Here is a 16,518-nt window from a genome sequence, read left to right on the forward strand (position 1 = left end):
CCCTGCATGTGCTGTGTGCAAAGCAGAACACAGACAGACGTCCCTGGTGTCTCTCCACTGGACAAAAAGGACAGAGTCCTTCCGGATCCAGCGGATGCTGCCACACTCCGACTTCCTGTCCAATGCATTTTCAGTTGTTTTTGGGAACCCTTTTCTGTTTGCTTTGATTGTGCCACATGCCCAGATTTTCTTTTCGAGGAGGTCAGCAAAGAGGGCTGGACTTGTGTAAAAGTTGTTTACATACAGCTTGTATCCAGACCCCAAGTTTTTGTATTCAAAAGCTGCGTCATGGGTTAAGCCTTTGTCTCTTTTGGGGTCAGTCTTTCCTTCATAAATAAAGTAATCCCAGGTGTAGCTGTTACTGGAATTGACTAAAACAAAAAGTTTGAAACCCCACTTCACAGATTTGCCTTCATATGTTGCCTGAAGAAAACCCTGGCTTTGGAGGCAACCATTCTTTCATCTATGGCAATTTCTTGGCCTGGATGAAAATGCTGGCGACAAGCTTCTCTCATCTTGGTGTGCAGAGGCTTTAACTTTCCCAGGCGGTCGTACTCAGGGGTTCCCTTTTTAGATAAATTTGCAGCATCATCTTTTTCACTGTTGTCAAGCTGGAAAAAATCTGCAAATGGTTCTGGTTACTCCTAAAAGGTGTTTTCAGGTCTGCTTGTTTTAAATGTTTCATTTGCATGTGATATGAAATACATGCAGTTAAACTTACAGTTTAGTCCAACAATCTTATGAATCTATCAAAAAAGCGAAATTACTCTAGAAAGTTTTCGTGGACTGGAAGGCAACCATTCCAGGTTGAGTTCAAATAAAATCAGAAACAGGAAACATACAACTTGGATTCGCAACTTGGATTTATTTGACGGTGTGGGGAAAATTAACTTTGCTGAACATACACGAAACTAGCAAACGAAAAGAAAACCCTGTAAACGGATTATGTAAAATTTTGATTTAAAATTTATGTTTGTTCGTTTCAGTTTTAGAATTCCTAGTTGTAATTGAATGCACCATATTACTACGTGGTAGTCGTCGATTGGCGCTGGAACACGGCGCCATTTTATAAATTCCCTAGCAGGTCAGTGTCGCAGGAGAGAAAACAGAGAGCGGGACTGAACACCCACTGGTGGGTTAATGTCTGCCGGTTAACAATCATAAATCCTCTCGGACCTCTTCCTCCACTGTCGGTATCCTTCCTTCCGGTTGTTTATGGTGTTTTCCTCACTTTTTATTGTACATCTAAAACGAACAACAGTTTCCACGGGCAGAAAAGCTCCGTAAGTAATGGTCAAGTGTTTAACAACATGGTAAAAAAAAGTAATGTTAAATTTAAAATGGGAAATTTATGTAATTTATGTAAATGGCGAACTTCTGTTGATGTAATTAATTGCTTATACACTCAGTGGTGTGAAGTTACTAAACAGGAGGGACAACCAGACAGCATCGAAGTTAGCTTCTGATCTGTAGCTTCCTTTGGAGCTACAGTAAAAGGCGGTTCCTCTATTTTGCAGAACATTAATACATTTTTGGATAGTTAGTTCAAACCCCCCTGTAAAATGCAACTTTAGGTGTATGAGTCATTCACTCTAATAGGGGAAAAATGAAAATCAGTTTCAGTTTTTTATATGGCAAGTAGACGCCTTACTAAGTTATAGCGCCCTTATTGGGGTGCCATAAAGTGGTTGAACAGCGCTAGTAAGAGCTTAATTCCCGCTCTTACTGAGATCTTAAAACCCTCCCAGTATGACTCAAAAGCTGAGCATGTGAGCTGTTTGAGTCACACAGCCTCCATCAGAGCTTTATAGCATGTTTTTTTTTTCTTTTTCTCTACTAATACAGTTTTTAAAAGACCGCTTTAATTTTATTTGTACATTTGAAAGAATAAGTCTGCCCTTTTTGTATAAATCCCGATGATTTTCAAATCTCTGCAAATTTAGATTTAATTAGGTTCATAGATTTTGACAAATTGTTTTATTTGCTGTATTTTTTTATTTTTTATTTTGCAGCATTTTAAGATGGATAATATTGAAGGTGGTTAACATGGGGACAATAAAATGGAAATGGCCTTTGTTGAGCATTTTTAGCACATTGAATTTCTTACATTCTTTGTGTGTGTGTGTGTGTGTAATTATACTCTGTTTTGGCCAATTATTTATCTCCCTCAAACCTACAATGGCCCTAATACTTCATCATACCCAAGAGTTACTTCTTCTATTTATTAAGAAACCGTTGTCTGAATACTGGCTAAGACATGCTTGATCAAATGCAGCTTTGTTCATATTGTCTATGTCTGGTTTGTTGTTAAACAGAAGCCTATTTTAATAATATCAGGGAGATGTATATTATAAGCCTGGCGGGCTTATAAAACTAGTTTAATAGATGATTAATTGAACTGTGTGCAACCCAATCACGTAATCCCTGCTTCTGCAATATTCAAAGTCGCACTAAAAGCAAATAATTTTAATAGTTACCTTCCAAAAGTATTGTTGTGTAACCTTCAGCTCAGCAGGGAAGCTTGACTTACCATGTGATGCATGTCATTTTTTATACTTGCTCAGGGTGAGTCACATTTAATGCAGTTACCACACCCTTTGTTGGTCCTCGCTTATTCTCAGTGCTGGAACATTTACCAATAAAAACTGACATTTACATAATGGGCTGGGAGGAGGAGGGGCAGAAAGGTGTCTAACATAGATGTCATTCACTTTTTTTATCTCTTCCCACCTATGAGGACATTGGCAGGAACTGCACATATTTACAGTGACTCAGCGTTACATATTTACAGGAACTGGGTGTGTGCTGAATAAACTCAGCCAGGTGGGAACATAAAAATGTTCCCCCTTCATTAGATTTTCAGTTATTCATTTTGAATGTGGAATATTTGACTTTAGCTCATTATTTTCAAGATTGTTGTTAATAATCTATAATTTTTCAAATTAACATTTATTCTTATATTACTATATGTCAAAAATTTAAAGATTAGATTTCCCAAATTAAATGGGCCATTGGTTGAAACTCTCAGCTGAAGCTAGATCTTTCTCATTTGGGAGTATGCTAGCTGCCAAATGAAGATCTCTGTCTTCATGTTCTTGGAAAATACATACTTTTATGGAGATAAATTTGTTTCACAATTGGCAGTGGCGCAGTTGGTAGCACTGTTGTCTTGCAGCAAGAAGGTCCTGGGTTTGATTCCCAGCCTGGGGTCTTTCTGCATGGTGGGTTCTCTTCGTGTACTCCGGCTTCCTCCCACAGTCCAAAAACATAACTATCAGGTTAATTGGTCTCTCTAAATTTTCCCTAGGTGTGAGTGTGTGTGTGCTGGTTGTGTGTCCTGTCTGTCTCTGTGTTGCCCTGCGACAGACTGGCGACCTGTCTAGATGACCCCGCCTTTCGCCCGAAACTTTCACTGGAGAGGCACTTGCACCCCACCTGACCCCACTAGGGACAAGGGTGTTAGTAAATGGATGGATGGAATTATTCAGTCAAAAAAACTTAATGTCAATAAAAAACATAAAACTGAACTGTAATGATACAGAAACTAAGAATTGCAAGCAAAAGTTTGAGAAGCCCAAATAAAAGCTTATGTTTTGCAAATAAGTCTTTACTTCATGAGACAAAATTGAGTGATTTTAATAAAAAATACATATAGTAAATACATAAACGAACATGTTTTTGTTTTAAAAAAAAACCATTTCCAGTTCCAAAAGTTATGATCACAATTTTTTTTTTTTTTAAATTGACATTAGGTTTTTTAAAATGAATAATTGTGAAACAAATTTAACTCCATATCCCTTTACTTTGTTTACTGAACAATCTTTTTAAAGAAATCTTTAATAAATCCATCCATTTTCTACCACCCTTGTCCCTTAGAGGGGTCAGGAGGTGCTGGTGCCTCTCCAGCGAATGTTCCGGGTGAGAGGCGGGGTCACCTGGACAGGTTGCCAGTCTGCCACAGGACACACAACCATGCACACACACACACCTTGGGAGAATTTAGAAAGACCAGTTACCCTAACAGTCATGGTTTTGGACTGTGGGAGGAAGCCGGAGTACCCGGAGAGAACCCACCCATGCCCAGAGAGAACATGCAAACTCCATGCAGAAAGAACCCAGGACCTTCTGGCTGCAAGGCAACAGTGCTACCGACTGCACCACTGTGCAGCCCTACTTTAACAAATCATGACTGCAAATCTTTTGGTGTTTTCTACAATATGTCATAATGAATAAATAAATAATGTACTTTTAGGCTGTAGCTGCTGTTTTAGCTTCAAATTAGAGTTCAGACAAATATGAAAATAAAAACTTCAATCCTACATAATTACGTTACTTTCCACTTGTTGAGTAAAATAACCAGTTTCTTACTCCTGTGTCTGCAGTGAGTCAAGGTTCCAGGTGTTTTCATTGCCCCCTGAGGTCATTCATTTTACAGCCGTTACTAAAACATCAGGGTGAAACGGTCACAACCTTCACTCAGGTAAGATAGAAGTGACCTCATGCTTTAATCAAACAACTGGAATAATATAGAGACAAATCTGGTTTATTTGGTGCTTTAAAACCTAACTTGATTTTTAGCATCAATGGAACAGATAGATTTTTTTTTAAATTAATATTTAATGTGTGTTGCAGAGAGTTTAGTCCACTTGTTCACTAGAAGCTAAAGGTGAGTAATTTTCCTTCATGATGGTGATAGAATAGTTTATATTTCAGTTAACAGATTCTTTATCAAAACTTTATCACTGTGTTGGCAGAAACAATGGCTCCAAAGAAACCAAAGATGGAAGAAAACAATCAAGATATACGAGACTTTCTCACAAAGCAAGATGTAAGACCTGAGTTGATGACAATCTTCTTTACTCACTGATTAGTGATCATTATGTTTCATTTATAACTGTGTCGGGATGTTAAATAACTGCATGGAGATTTATTTCCATCTACTTTACAGGATGTTCCTGGTAGTTCCAGCAGCAGAAACAGAAAAAAACCTAAAGTTTCAGAGAATGAGGTGAGCTACAGGCTCATGGTTTAACTGTTCAGTCTAAACTTTCTAATTATAAAACATAACTCATGAAGTTTGGTCTGGATGTTCAGGTGCTGCTTTCAGTCACAGAATTTCATCACTCATGTTTGTTCTGTTTAACTGTAATGTGTCATGATATACAGAAAAATAGAGATGTATTAAGAACCTTTTATAGACCTACATATTTCACATATTTAAAGAATTGAACATATTTATATGAAATAAATATTTATAATGGATCAGGCCCATGTGGCTTATTTTGTTTTCTTTTTTACAGATGAATCCAACGGTGAAGGAAGAAAGGATGGAAGAAGATGGAGCTGCAGAGGTTTGTGTTTTTGTCATTTCCTTCATTTCATTTGCATCATTTCACTACATTAATCTATTGTTAATATTAAATTTTCTGACTTTTATTGTTTACTTTATTTACAGCTGGATGACCATAATCATAACTTCATAGTCAAATTTGGCTCAGATGGTAGAGAACACATGGTTTACTGTAAGAAACCAGGTACTGTTCTTCAGACAATAAAATCAGAGAAACCCAAAGAATATAACAAATATATAAAGAAATCACAGAAAACAAAAATATCAGACGAAAACATCATCATTAGATCAGGTAAAGGAAATAATTCCCACATTGTTGCAACACATTTTCCTTGTTCTTGTGTGAAGGACGAAGAGACTCTCACAATAACTACATCAGCTAAAGTTGTTGAGAAACAGCCAGAAGAGGCCAGAGCTCTCCTAAAGGGAGAGTATTTTGTTTTCTTCATAGATAAAGAAGGAGGAGAAAACACCAAAACTAAAACAAATCTCATTTTTAGATGTAACAGCATTCTTACGCGATTTAGGTATTTCTGTGTTTATGGGGCAAAAGGGATGACAGTGGAAGATGTTTTAAGACGGGACGGTCGCTTTGTTGACGGTCTCAGAAACTTCAATTTGTCTGAAGACGAGGCTGAAGCCCTTACAAACTCTACAGAAATAGTTGACAACCTAGATGGGAAGAAATTCCAAATAAATCTTCCGAAGGAAGAAAAAACAAAAGCAACAAATCCATCACAAGTAGTTCAAGAGCAAGACCCAAAACAACAGACCAGCCATGAGCAGCAGCAGGAGGGAGATGCTTCTGGATCAACCAAAGTACAGAAGACGAGTCAAACTGTAACAGTTCTAGAGCATGCAAGACAAAAGGGTGTCAGTATAAAGGCAGCAATAGAAGAATTAAAGATTAAAATTGACCTTAATGAGATCAATGACCTTCTGCGGAACCAGTTTCCACAACTAAAATCCTGGATGGAGATGAGATTTACTGGTCGTTCCTTTGACAAAACCCTGAAACTGAAAAAGGAGAACTTTGGAAAGATCCAGAATTCCTTTAGTGAAGTTCACACTGTGAGAGAGCTGCTGGAGCTCAGCAAGTCCATTTGTCTTTTGATCATAGAGGAGAAGAATAATTCAGGTTTAACTGAGTTAAATAAAACTGTGAAGGGCACAGGCTTTGTTCTGTTTGACAACTTTGTTCTAACCAATGCCCACTTGTTTAAACCTTGGGTGGAAATAAATAACTGGAGGAACTATTTGAATATTACTGCAGAGTTCAATTTTGAAAATAAACCAGGGATGAAATATCAGGCTACACTAGTTGGTGAAAGTGAGGATTTAGATTTTGCTCTGTTAGAGCTCATCCAAATCCCTGATCTAGAAGAGCTAAAGGAAAAACACCGAGGTCTCCTGAAGATATTTGGTCCAGTACCTCTACCTGTTTATGATAGTGGGGCTTGTATTATTGGTCATCCAGCAGGAGGAGTGAAGAAAATGGACATTACATGTATCATCAGGAACAAGGACACGGAGCAGAGGGTCAAGGAGAATTTAGGGTCCTATGAACCTTTTATTGTCTGCTCAACTAATTATCAGATCAAAAGAGATCCCTCTGCAGAGAAGTGTGTGACCTACAACAGCTTCATGTATCATGGCTCCTCTGGCTCCCCAGTGTTTGATGCTTCTGGACGGGTGTTTGGTTTGCACTCTGGTGGATTTTTCTATGACAAGGTAATTCCTGGTCACAGTGTTATGGAGTTTTGCTACCCACTGCTTGATGTATTCAAAAAGCTTCTGGAAGAACTCCATAAAGCTGGTAGGGAGGATTTGTTGGAGAGAATTATGAATGAAGCACAGGGAAACGGATACCTTAAGGAGATCATTGTTGGACTGAAACAAACTAAAGATCAGACTCTCTGTGTGGAGAATCAGAGGAGAACAGATGAAACAGGAGAACAATTCATTCCTGAGGAGGAAATGGAGCAAAGTTAGTGTTTAAATTAGATGTCAAGAGAAATAGCATATTTTTTACGGTAAATGTTATGTTTTATATGGATCATGGACTATAATCTGACATCAGTTAAGACTGAGGCATCAGTTTAGTACAAGTCATAAAGTTTTTGACAATTTTTGATAAAAAATCTGTAATAAAATCCCAATCCCAAACAAGTGTGGGGATTTGTTGAATTTGCATGACAATTCTCAAGAAACTGAATGGACTGATTGATGTAATTTGGCAGTAAACATTAAAACTGCATTGATTTAATTGACAACATAATATTTAAGGACACTTAGTGAATCTAGAGGGCCACATAAAAAAGGTTTTATTAAATTTAGTCTGAATGTTGGATGTTTTCTGGAACTGGATTATTTTTATTAATCAAGTAGAAATGTGTTGTAACAAATATTCCCTTTGCTCTGACTATTCTGATCCATTTAAAGAAATGTTTTGGTTCTGTTTTATAATAATCCAGAGATATCTGTAGGATCCAGATTAATGTGGGATGTATGAATCAGATAAAACTTTTCTTAAATGTTAAAGTATGATTAACTGACTCTGAGTGCTTTCTGTTATAATGATTATTAAATTGTACTGTACGTCATTTGACTACATTATGATAATAATGTTTTTTATTGAGTTGCTTTGAATATGCCTTCAGCTGTTTTTAGTTAATAATCAGGTTTCATACGCTGTACTTTAAATGTACATGTCTTGGTTTCTGTAATGTTTTATTGCTGATGTTTCTGTCATGTGTTACCCCAAAATAAACAATATAATGACTTCCACTTTTTAAAATCAATACTAGATTATTTTATTTGCACAGCAACAATTCATTGTTCCAGATTTTCTGAAGATTTTCCAGAGGTTTCCTTTGGACTTTCAGAAGTCCAGAACCAGAACATCTTTAGAGGAACCGTCGTTAGTTAAACCTTTTTTACTCTGAGCTGTGATTCACACAGAAATAGTCTCACAAACTCCAGATATAATCCAGTGTGTCTCAGAACAGAACAGATTATTTCTGATGTTTCTTTACTGCTGAGTCTAATTATAACCCTTCATTCTGCCCTCTGGTGGAGGATCTGAGTACTACAGCTGGTCTGTGCTGGCTTTTAAAGAAGAAAAGTTTTCTCTAAATCATTTTAACTGTTTTTGGAGCTGCTGCAGTTCAAGTGAAAGTGAAAACCCAGAAATAGAGACATGCAGTAAGTAAGTAACTATTAACTTACTATATCATTTAAGACCTACAGAGGACCTTTTGTAGAAATATAATTGGAATACTATAGATGTTAACATAAATTTTCTACGGCGACACGTTGATTGTTTTTTAATATATTTTCTGAAAAATAACTGCAAAATATCTATGATTTGCTCCTTTTATTGGTAAATTATGTTTAGTTGTTAATTCAGAAATTTCTTACCAAACAGAACCAAGATAAACACATTAACTAGAAGGAACCGGTGCTAAAAGCTTCGTGTGTTCAGGTGTTGCAATACAAGCAAACAGAAGGTAGCAGGTGCAGCAGGTCACTTTCCTCAGAAAACAATCCAACATAGAAGATAGCTGCTCTTATTTCTCTTAGGAGAAATTATGGTGTGTTTTTTTCTTTCATATAATCTAAATTTCATATAAAACGTCCAGATAAGTGTAATAATACCCTCCAGTTATTCTTGACGTTTTTCAAATTCTGCAGAACAAAATAACAGAAAATATCAGAACCTTTAAGAAGCAGTTGAGATTTTTCATTCCAACACTTCAAGTACAGTAATAGCTTTGACTCAACAGCGCCATCAAGTGGACAAAGCTGCACACTGCAATAAAATAGTTATACTGCAGGTGAGCGGAAAACCTGCTGGAATTAGAAGATAATAGTTTTTGTGATTATTTCTTTAAAAAAACAAACCAATTTATTATTACAACGGAGAGAAGAAAGTAGAAGGCCACAAAATAAGTGAAGTAAATTAAAACCTAAGGTTCTGGGTTTATGACATTTATACCTGTTACAGAAGGTATAAACAGGTTAATGTCTGAGAATGAGGCTGTATTGGTGCTGCTGCAAATTACATATTGTGTCAATTATCCTGATAAATGACGATGTGTTTAACTAACAGGTACGTTTTAAAAATGAAAAATAAAATGAATTAAAATCGTATTTTTACGTTTTGTTGGAACTAATAACAATAACAATAAACATTTTAAGGGCTGCTAGAAAAATCATAAAGATCATAAGACTTAAAGCTGCGTTTTATTAACTAAGTGATGTTTTTTAATGAATTAATATAAATTTTATCTGTTTTAAAGTGAATTACTTGAAGAAACACCCACCATTATTAATTTCTGAGTTTATGACTCAGTTTATTTTACCACAAGTTTAACCACGCCTCTGCAAGACTTAAATGTCTGCGATTCGCTGCGATGAAGTTCAAGGCCGTCATGAAACGTGACAATATGAAGATTTACAATCACAACATTAATATATGACGTGGCTGCTAAATCAACAGAGAGCAGCAGGCGACATTTTAACAAGAAAAGTGAAATGCAGGAATACAGAGCTCTGGTGTTTAACCCTATATTTTCCTATGGTTGAAGGGCGAAACCGTTAATTCCCAGCTGCACCTGAATGTAGCACATTTCACTCCATTTTCTCTACCTTCAGATCTGTCGACAGAGAGTCAATGTCAATGTCAATGTCAAATTTATTTATATAGCACCTTACAGCAGACAAGACTGCACCAAAGTGCTGCACAAAAACAACAACACAATGACAAAACAGAACACACATCATTTAAATGCCAAAGAGTAGAGTGTGATAGAGAGAGGAAGTGAGAGGAAGTGAGAGCGGAGCAAAACGCGCCGCGGTTCTGCTGCACAACTAAACACATTTTAAACTATTTTATCCTCCGTTTATTTCACTTAAAGACCGTCTGTGATCTTTTCTCTCCATCTTCAACTTCGACTTGTAAGTTTGTCTGGTTTTTACTTCATTTCTTTTTAGTGCATGATGCAACTCTGCAGCAAAGTCCCAGTAAGTGCAAGATGTTTATAACAGAATAATTACAAGCTACGTTATGTCTGTATAAGAGCTGATTACATGTAAGATAAACTCATAATTTGCTTGCTGGTTTGGTGAAAACACTGAACTGTGCTTTAAAGTTTGCTGCTTTTAGCAGGAAGAGCTTAGAAGCTCATTAGTATGTATGAATATTGTAACATTTGTTACATATTTGCAACTGATTTAAGTTCTTTAACACTCACCTGTGTGAAAATTTGAAAAAGGTGAATTAAAGTCAAGTTTAATGTCAAGATTATGGGAAATCCGGTGGGGCTGTTATGTTTGCCTTACATCAGCAGCAAATTTGTCCCAAAAACAACAAAGTTCAAGTTCTGTACATCAAGTTTATCCATCCATCATCTTCCACTTATGCGGGTCGGGTTGCTGGGGTAACAGCCTAACCACTACTTCCTGTTAGGAATTAAAAATGGCGTCCTGAGGTTCGTTTGTGTGGACAGATAGAGAGGATGAGCTACTTTTAAATAGCATGTTAAAATGTAAAGTTAAAACACAAGACAACTGGGAATCAACATTGTCTCTGTAAGCATGTGCAGCTTGAACCACATTGTGCCTCCATATTGGGAGGGATAGCTGGTTTAAAACAGCTGATTTCCAGCCACTCTTTCTCTGCAACTCGCCATGTTGGAGCAGTAGGGCTTGTAAAAACTAACAAACAAAAAGCATCTGAACAAACGTAAAAAAACAGAACTTCTCTATAGCAGCCATCTTTCCTCCACTGTATGGAAAATCAGTGACAATGGTCACATATGTGACATCAGCGCCGCATTATTTGTTGCAGACTAGAGGTGCACTGATTTATCAGCCAGCAGATTTATTGGTGCCGATTTCCTTCATTTTGGGAGATCAGTGATCGGTGGATTTTTACATGTGAAGCTGATCTTATCCACCGATCTTATCTGGTTTGGCAAAGCTCTAAGAATCAATCACTGTCCTCTGTTGCTCTCCAGTGAGAAAGGTTTGACTGACAGACCGGCCCTCAGGTTATGTCTGCATGTTTACGGTTAACATTAGTGACCCCACTGTGTCCAACTCAACAACTTTCTTGCTATATTGAGCAACATTTGGAGCAGTAAGCCACATTTTTAGTGATATTAAACAGAATTTATGTGTCGATGAAAAGCAAATTGTATAAAAATCTATTTGGATTCTCAGATATCCAGTTATGGAAAAGGTCTAAAGCCTGCAGGGGACCTGAAGAGATCACTGGTCCTGATAGTTTAAACAATGTTTTTCTATTGTTATATGCCGCATTGTAAAAATGTGTGCAAATCTTGCCCTGATGCTCTTCTGATCTGGTTAATGCTGCTTGCACTGTTCAGAACAGGCTTAGAATAAAAACGGAGTGTTAGCTTAACCCTGCAACAGATGTGATAAAACGCCCTCTGACCTGGATGTTGATCTTTACTGTTCTAGTTGCAAAGCACATCAACTTCTTAGCTACAGGATTTACAACCACAAGAGCTGTTAGCTCACAACAACATGGTGAGTCCCTGTCCACTAAAAACTTTTATTGAAGTTACTTATATTTCAGTTTTTGATCCTAATTTTACTTTTGTGTTGACAGATGAAGACATCAGCCAAAAGAAAGCGAACAAAAAACAAAACGGACAACAAGACCGATTGTGACAAAGAAAATGTTAGTAAGACTTTGGTTGTTCAGTCATCATTGCTTAGCATTTGTAAAATAAATGTCTGCATCTTGTATAGGATTAATGAGCAGCTGCACATGTTGGTTATTATTATTTTTTAATATTTTGTTCTGTTCATCAGGTCAAACAAGTTGACGTCTCCAGTCCACCTAAGAAAAAACGGAGCGTATTTCCAGGCGTCCAGGTGAGCTGCAGGTTCAGAAGATACTGAAGATTTTTCTGCCTCCATTTAGATCAACAACTGTCACCTCAGTGACCTCAGTGACCTCAGTGTGTCTGCACTGAGTGGGAGGAGCTACAAACACAGCACTACACCCCAGGAGAGAGAGAGAGAGAAAAATCTCAAACTGGACGATTTTCATTAGTAATTTATGCAACAAAATCAGAGGAACCATTTGGGAGCTTTCAGGTTTTTAGTTAGCCAAGAACCGCCTCTCCATCACTACTGTAAACACGTCACTGTTTTGAAGACAAACTTACATTGTTAAAAATCATCATTTATAATTATTACTCAGATCTAACTTTAACCCCACACTCTAAAAATCATATGAAAATGCAAGTTGACTCGAAAATTGTTTTTGATTAAACTCAGAGATTAAAGTTCGTTAACTTAATCAGACAAGTTGTCTAAACATTGTTTTGCAAACATACAGATACATAAAATTATTATTTGCCTTAATAACGTTCACTCATAGTGCAACACAGGATACAAAAACATGCCGCTAAGCACCCTGGGAAATATAGTCAGGACAGTTACTGCTGAGCACGTGGTGCTTTCAGGTGTCGCCAAACTCTCCAATAACACAGAAAAAAATTTATTTGATTTGTTACTTGTGACTTTTCTGAAAGGAAGATGCCAGAATAATCTAAAAAATCTCTAAATGTAGTGACAACGTTGCCAGGTTTCAAACAGGGCTCCTCCATCTGGGAGACAATGTGTGATGCATTTCTTTAGTCACTTAAATCCACCCTAAAAATGTCATGCTTAAAATATTACAGCAAGTATTTTACATTTGAGGCTCAAATTAGTGATTATTTAATTATTAAGTATTATTAAATATTTTAAGTTTTTACTTAAAAACACTCGTTTATTGAATTCTTGGATCAATCACAAGATTAATAGTTAACACCACTTACCACTGTAACACAAACTCACACATTTAAGTTCAAAATATAAAACTTGCATGATTTTTTTCACTTAAAAAATAGAAGTTCATAGACACAACAGACTGAGGCTCAGATGTTTTAAAGTGTACTTGCTACCAATAATCTAAGACCTGCAATGTGTTGCAGAGTCAAACAAAGACTCCTCTGGGGACCAACGACTCCAATGGCAGCAGGTGTCCGGTGAGTAGAAAGGGAAGCAAAGGAAGATTTAATATGTAGCCTGGAAATTAATCTAAGTGTGATTTTTCAGCTGGACAATCCTCGACCACATCCAGTGAACCCCGGTGTCAAGAAGAAGGAGAGGATGACAGAAGAGGAGGGTTTGAAACGAGACCTGAATGCACAGCGGTCTGAAAAAAGTCCAGAGTCCATCTCTCCATCCAGAAATAGGGTTAACATGTATTTTCCAAACATATATAAAGCACATTCTCCAACAAATAAAGAAGTAAAGAACGATGTAGAGAGTGAGAGGGGAAGAGTTGAACCGAAGGCAGATGAGCCACCAGGCCGCCAGTTTGAATCAATGGTTATCTATAAACGTCTAGGTGATTGTAAACTGGAAGCACCAAACCTGAGTGACGAAGAGTTTCTAAGTCTGCTGAAAGAAAGAGAGGAATCTGTTTGCAAAATTGTTGTGCATGGTGTTTCCCAGGGAACAGGCTCCGTGTGGTTGGGCAGCCTCATCTGGACAAATGCACATCTGTTCAAAGGTTGTCTGGTTGGAAGAAAGTTGCTGGATGACATAAAAGTTTCTGTTGATTTTGAACTAGAAACTGTGAACCTGTCGTACACTGTGGAGAAAATATTTCTTGACATTAATGAAGAGCTGGATTACGCCATATTTAAGCTCATACCTGAGGACCCAACAGCAGAGAAAGTAAAGTTTCCACCAGGACTCCTTAAGAGACTCGGTCCAGTGCCACAGAGCGGTAGAGTCGGGTCTATTGGGTTCCCTGCAGGGAGAAAGAAGACCACCAAACACACATCTATTGTCGATGTAGAAAACAGGGAGCAAGCTGTAAATGATCATTTAGCTCAATACAAAGACTTGATTATCACCCAGATGTCAATCAAACAAATAATCACGAATCAAGGCATTGGTGACATAATGAAAAGTGGAATAAGAGAAAAACAGGTCATAACCTACCGTTGTCCCATGTATGGTGGAACATCTGGTTCTCCAGTTATTGATGGACATGGCCAAGTTATTGGGCTGCACACTGGAGGGTATGACTACGGGTTTCCAGAGTTTAAAAACGGTGTCATCGAGTATGCCATCCCTTCGCTCACAATATTTAAAAAGTTTGTGAGCAATCTAAGGAAAAGAGGAGAAAAGCAGCTGCTGGAAAGAATTAGGGAGGAAGTATCTGATAATGATTACCTTACAAGGTTGATGTTCAGTCCTGAGTAGGAGTGGAAAGGTCTTGTTGTATGAGATCTCATATTAAACATCACAATATTTCTTACTGAGGCGACTCCCATCTCATGAGCGACCTTTATGGTCTAAAAATCTGCCACTCTTCTCTTTTGCTCTGCCATGACAGAGGGCCAACTCATACCAATCATGTCTGAAATAATCTCCAGTGACTTTTCATCCATCCCCCCAAAAATCGATATTGACCAAAACTGGAATCACCAGGTTAGGCTTTTTTTTGTGGTTGACAATCAGCCAGAAAACTGCAATCAGTGTGTCCCTAATAATGATGGGGTTTTTTTTCAATTCCAGAGGAAAAAATCTCTTTACATAATAAATGTTTTACAGTTATTATGTAAATCATTCAATCTGATGAATGTTTTACATACTATATGGTAATTATCTACAGCCAAACCCACAGCCTGCCTGTCAGTGTGCTTTAATAATGGGTCCAGATGATCCCAATCCAGGAGAAACATCCAGGAATCATTCATGTCTCCAATATTTGGTATGGTTTCCGACAGGATCATTAGTAGATCAACTGGTGATCGACTTCAGGAAGAACAAAACGGACATCCAGCCTCTCACCATCAGTGGGACCTGTGTGGAGAGGGTCCCAGTGTTCAGGTTTCTGGGCATGGAGTTGGAGGACAAGCTAACCTGGAGCACCAACACCAAGGAGCTGTTGAAGAAGGCACAGCAGAGACTGTAGTTTCTGAGAATACTCAAGAAGAACCGTCTCCCCTCAGACCTGCTGCAGGCCTTCTATCACTGCTCCATAGAGAGTGTGCTCACGTACGGTCTGTGTGTCTGGTACGGCAGCAGCACATCCGCGGACAAGAAGGCGCTCCAGAGGGTTGTTAGGGCAGCAGAGAGAACCATAGGCTGCCCCCTCGCCACTATGGAACAGATTTACACTTCCAGGCTCCACAAGAAAGTTTTGGACATTTTAAATGACTCTTCACACCCTGGCCATGGTCTCTTCCAGCTGCTGCCATCAGGCAAGAGATACAGAGCAATAAAAACCAGGACAAATCGCCTAAAAAACAGTTTTTACCCGATGGCAATCATGGCACTAAATTCAAAGGCATAAGAACTGCTGCTCTTGACACCACTTTGTTAAAATTTATTTCTCATTTTGTACTGTTTATTTCTTTATCTTTGTATATTATGTATATACACATAACCTGCATCTTAACTCGAGTCGAGCAAATCTCAGTCTCGTTGTAATCTGTTGATGACAATGACAAATAAATCTTATCTTATCTTAGTAAAGCGAGGAACATATCAGGTCAATAAAATTATGACTCATCAGTTTTCTGTACTTTGAATTGGTTTTCTATTGTTTTTTCATCTTCACTCAACGCAGAGCTGCTTCCTGCTCCAAACAGGGAGGCAGTTTTATGTGCAGGACTAGAGTAACTTATTCATGAAATTAAAATGGCTTCCTTCCATGTTTATTTATACTTTCAGTTTGTTTTATTTATTTATTTTTACTGCTTTTTGTGGTATGGTATTTTATTGTTTTATTTTACACCATTTTATTCAGTGGTTCTTCAGTTTCTACAATTGTTAAACTTTGTGTTTTATTTTTGAACAACATTTCAAACATTCACTGCTTTGATGTCAATTTCCGTGTTGAGTTCCTATTAAATGATTTACTCTGTACCTACTGATATTCTGTCATTATTTGGTTTCTATGATAAAAACACCTTAAGGTCCAATCAGCAGCAGAAGGTCAAATTATTCATATCTTCACGTTTCAAATATTTAGAAGTTAATTTCCGCATTATTTCTTCAACTTAGACTTGTCAGATTCAGGTAAGTTAGTGTTTTGACCCATTTTGCCCACAGATAAATCTTGA

At 37.5% G+C, this 16,518-nt stretch overlaps 2 protein-coding genes across 3 annotated transcripts; both read left to right on the plus strand.

The window, feature by feature from the left end:
- The first annotated feature begins 1,059 nt into the window (after positions 1-1,059).
- Positions 1,060-8,148, plus strand: LOC116733488 (protein FAM111A-like). Of its 2 annotated transcripts, none has more exons than XM_032584342.1 (7): positions 1,060-1,132; positions 4,383-4,480; positions 4,633-4,666; positions 4,755-4,828; positions 4,949-5,008; positions 5,301-5,351; positions 5,456-8,148. In XM_032584342.1, exons 4-7 carry the CDS (start codon positions 4,760-4,762, stop codon positions 7,340-7,342), a joined length of 2,067 nt encoding a protein of 688 aa, XP_032440233.1. In that variant the 5' UTR covers positions 1,060-1,132; positions 4,383-4,480; positions 4,633-4,666; positions 4,755-4,759; the 3' UTR covers positions 7,343-8,148. The 2 variants fall into 2 exon arrangements, with proteins under 2 accessions (XP_032440233.1, XP_032440232.1); XM_032584341.1 differs by having other exon boundaries at positions 1,073-1,283.
- A 2,005-nt stretch (positions 8,149-10,153) lies between these two features.
- On the plus strand, positions 10,154-15,129 carry LOC116732101 (uncharacterized). Its single transcript, XM_032582051.1, has 6 exons — positions 10,154-10,309; positions 11,837-11,905; positions 11,988-12,059; positions 12,194-12,256; positions 13,366-13,419; positions 13,490-15,129. Exons 2-6 carry the CDS (start codon positions 11,903-11,905, stop codon positions 14,648-14,650), a joined length of 1,353 nt encoding a protein of 450 aa, XP_032437942.1. The 5' UTR covers positions 10,154-10,309; positions 11,837-11,902; the 3' UTR covers positions 14,651-15,129.
- The last annotated feature ends 1,389 nt before the right edge of the window (positions 15,130-16,518 follow it).

The sequence above is a fragment of the Xiphophorus hellerii genome, chromosome 14 (genome assembly GCF_003331165.1).
Source record: "Xiphophorus hellerii strain 12219 chromosome 14, Xiphophorus_hellerii-4.1, whole genome shotgun sequence".
NCBI lineage: Eukaryota > Metazoa > Chordata > Actinopteri > Cyprinodontiformes > Poeciliidae > Xiphophorus > Xiphophorus hellerii.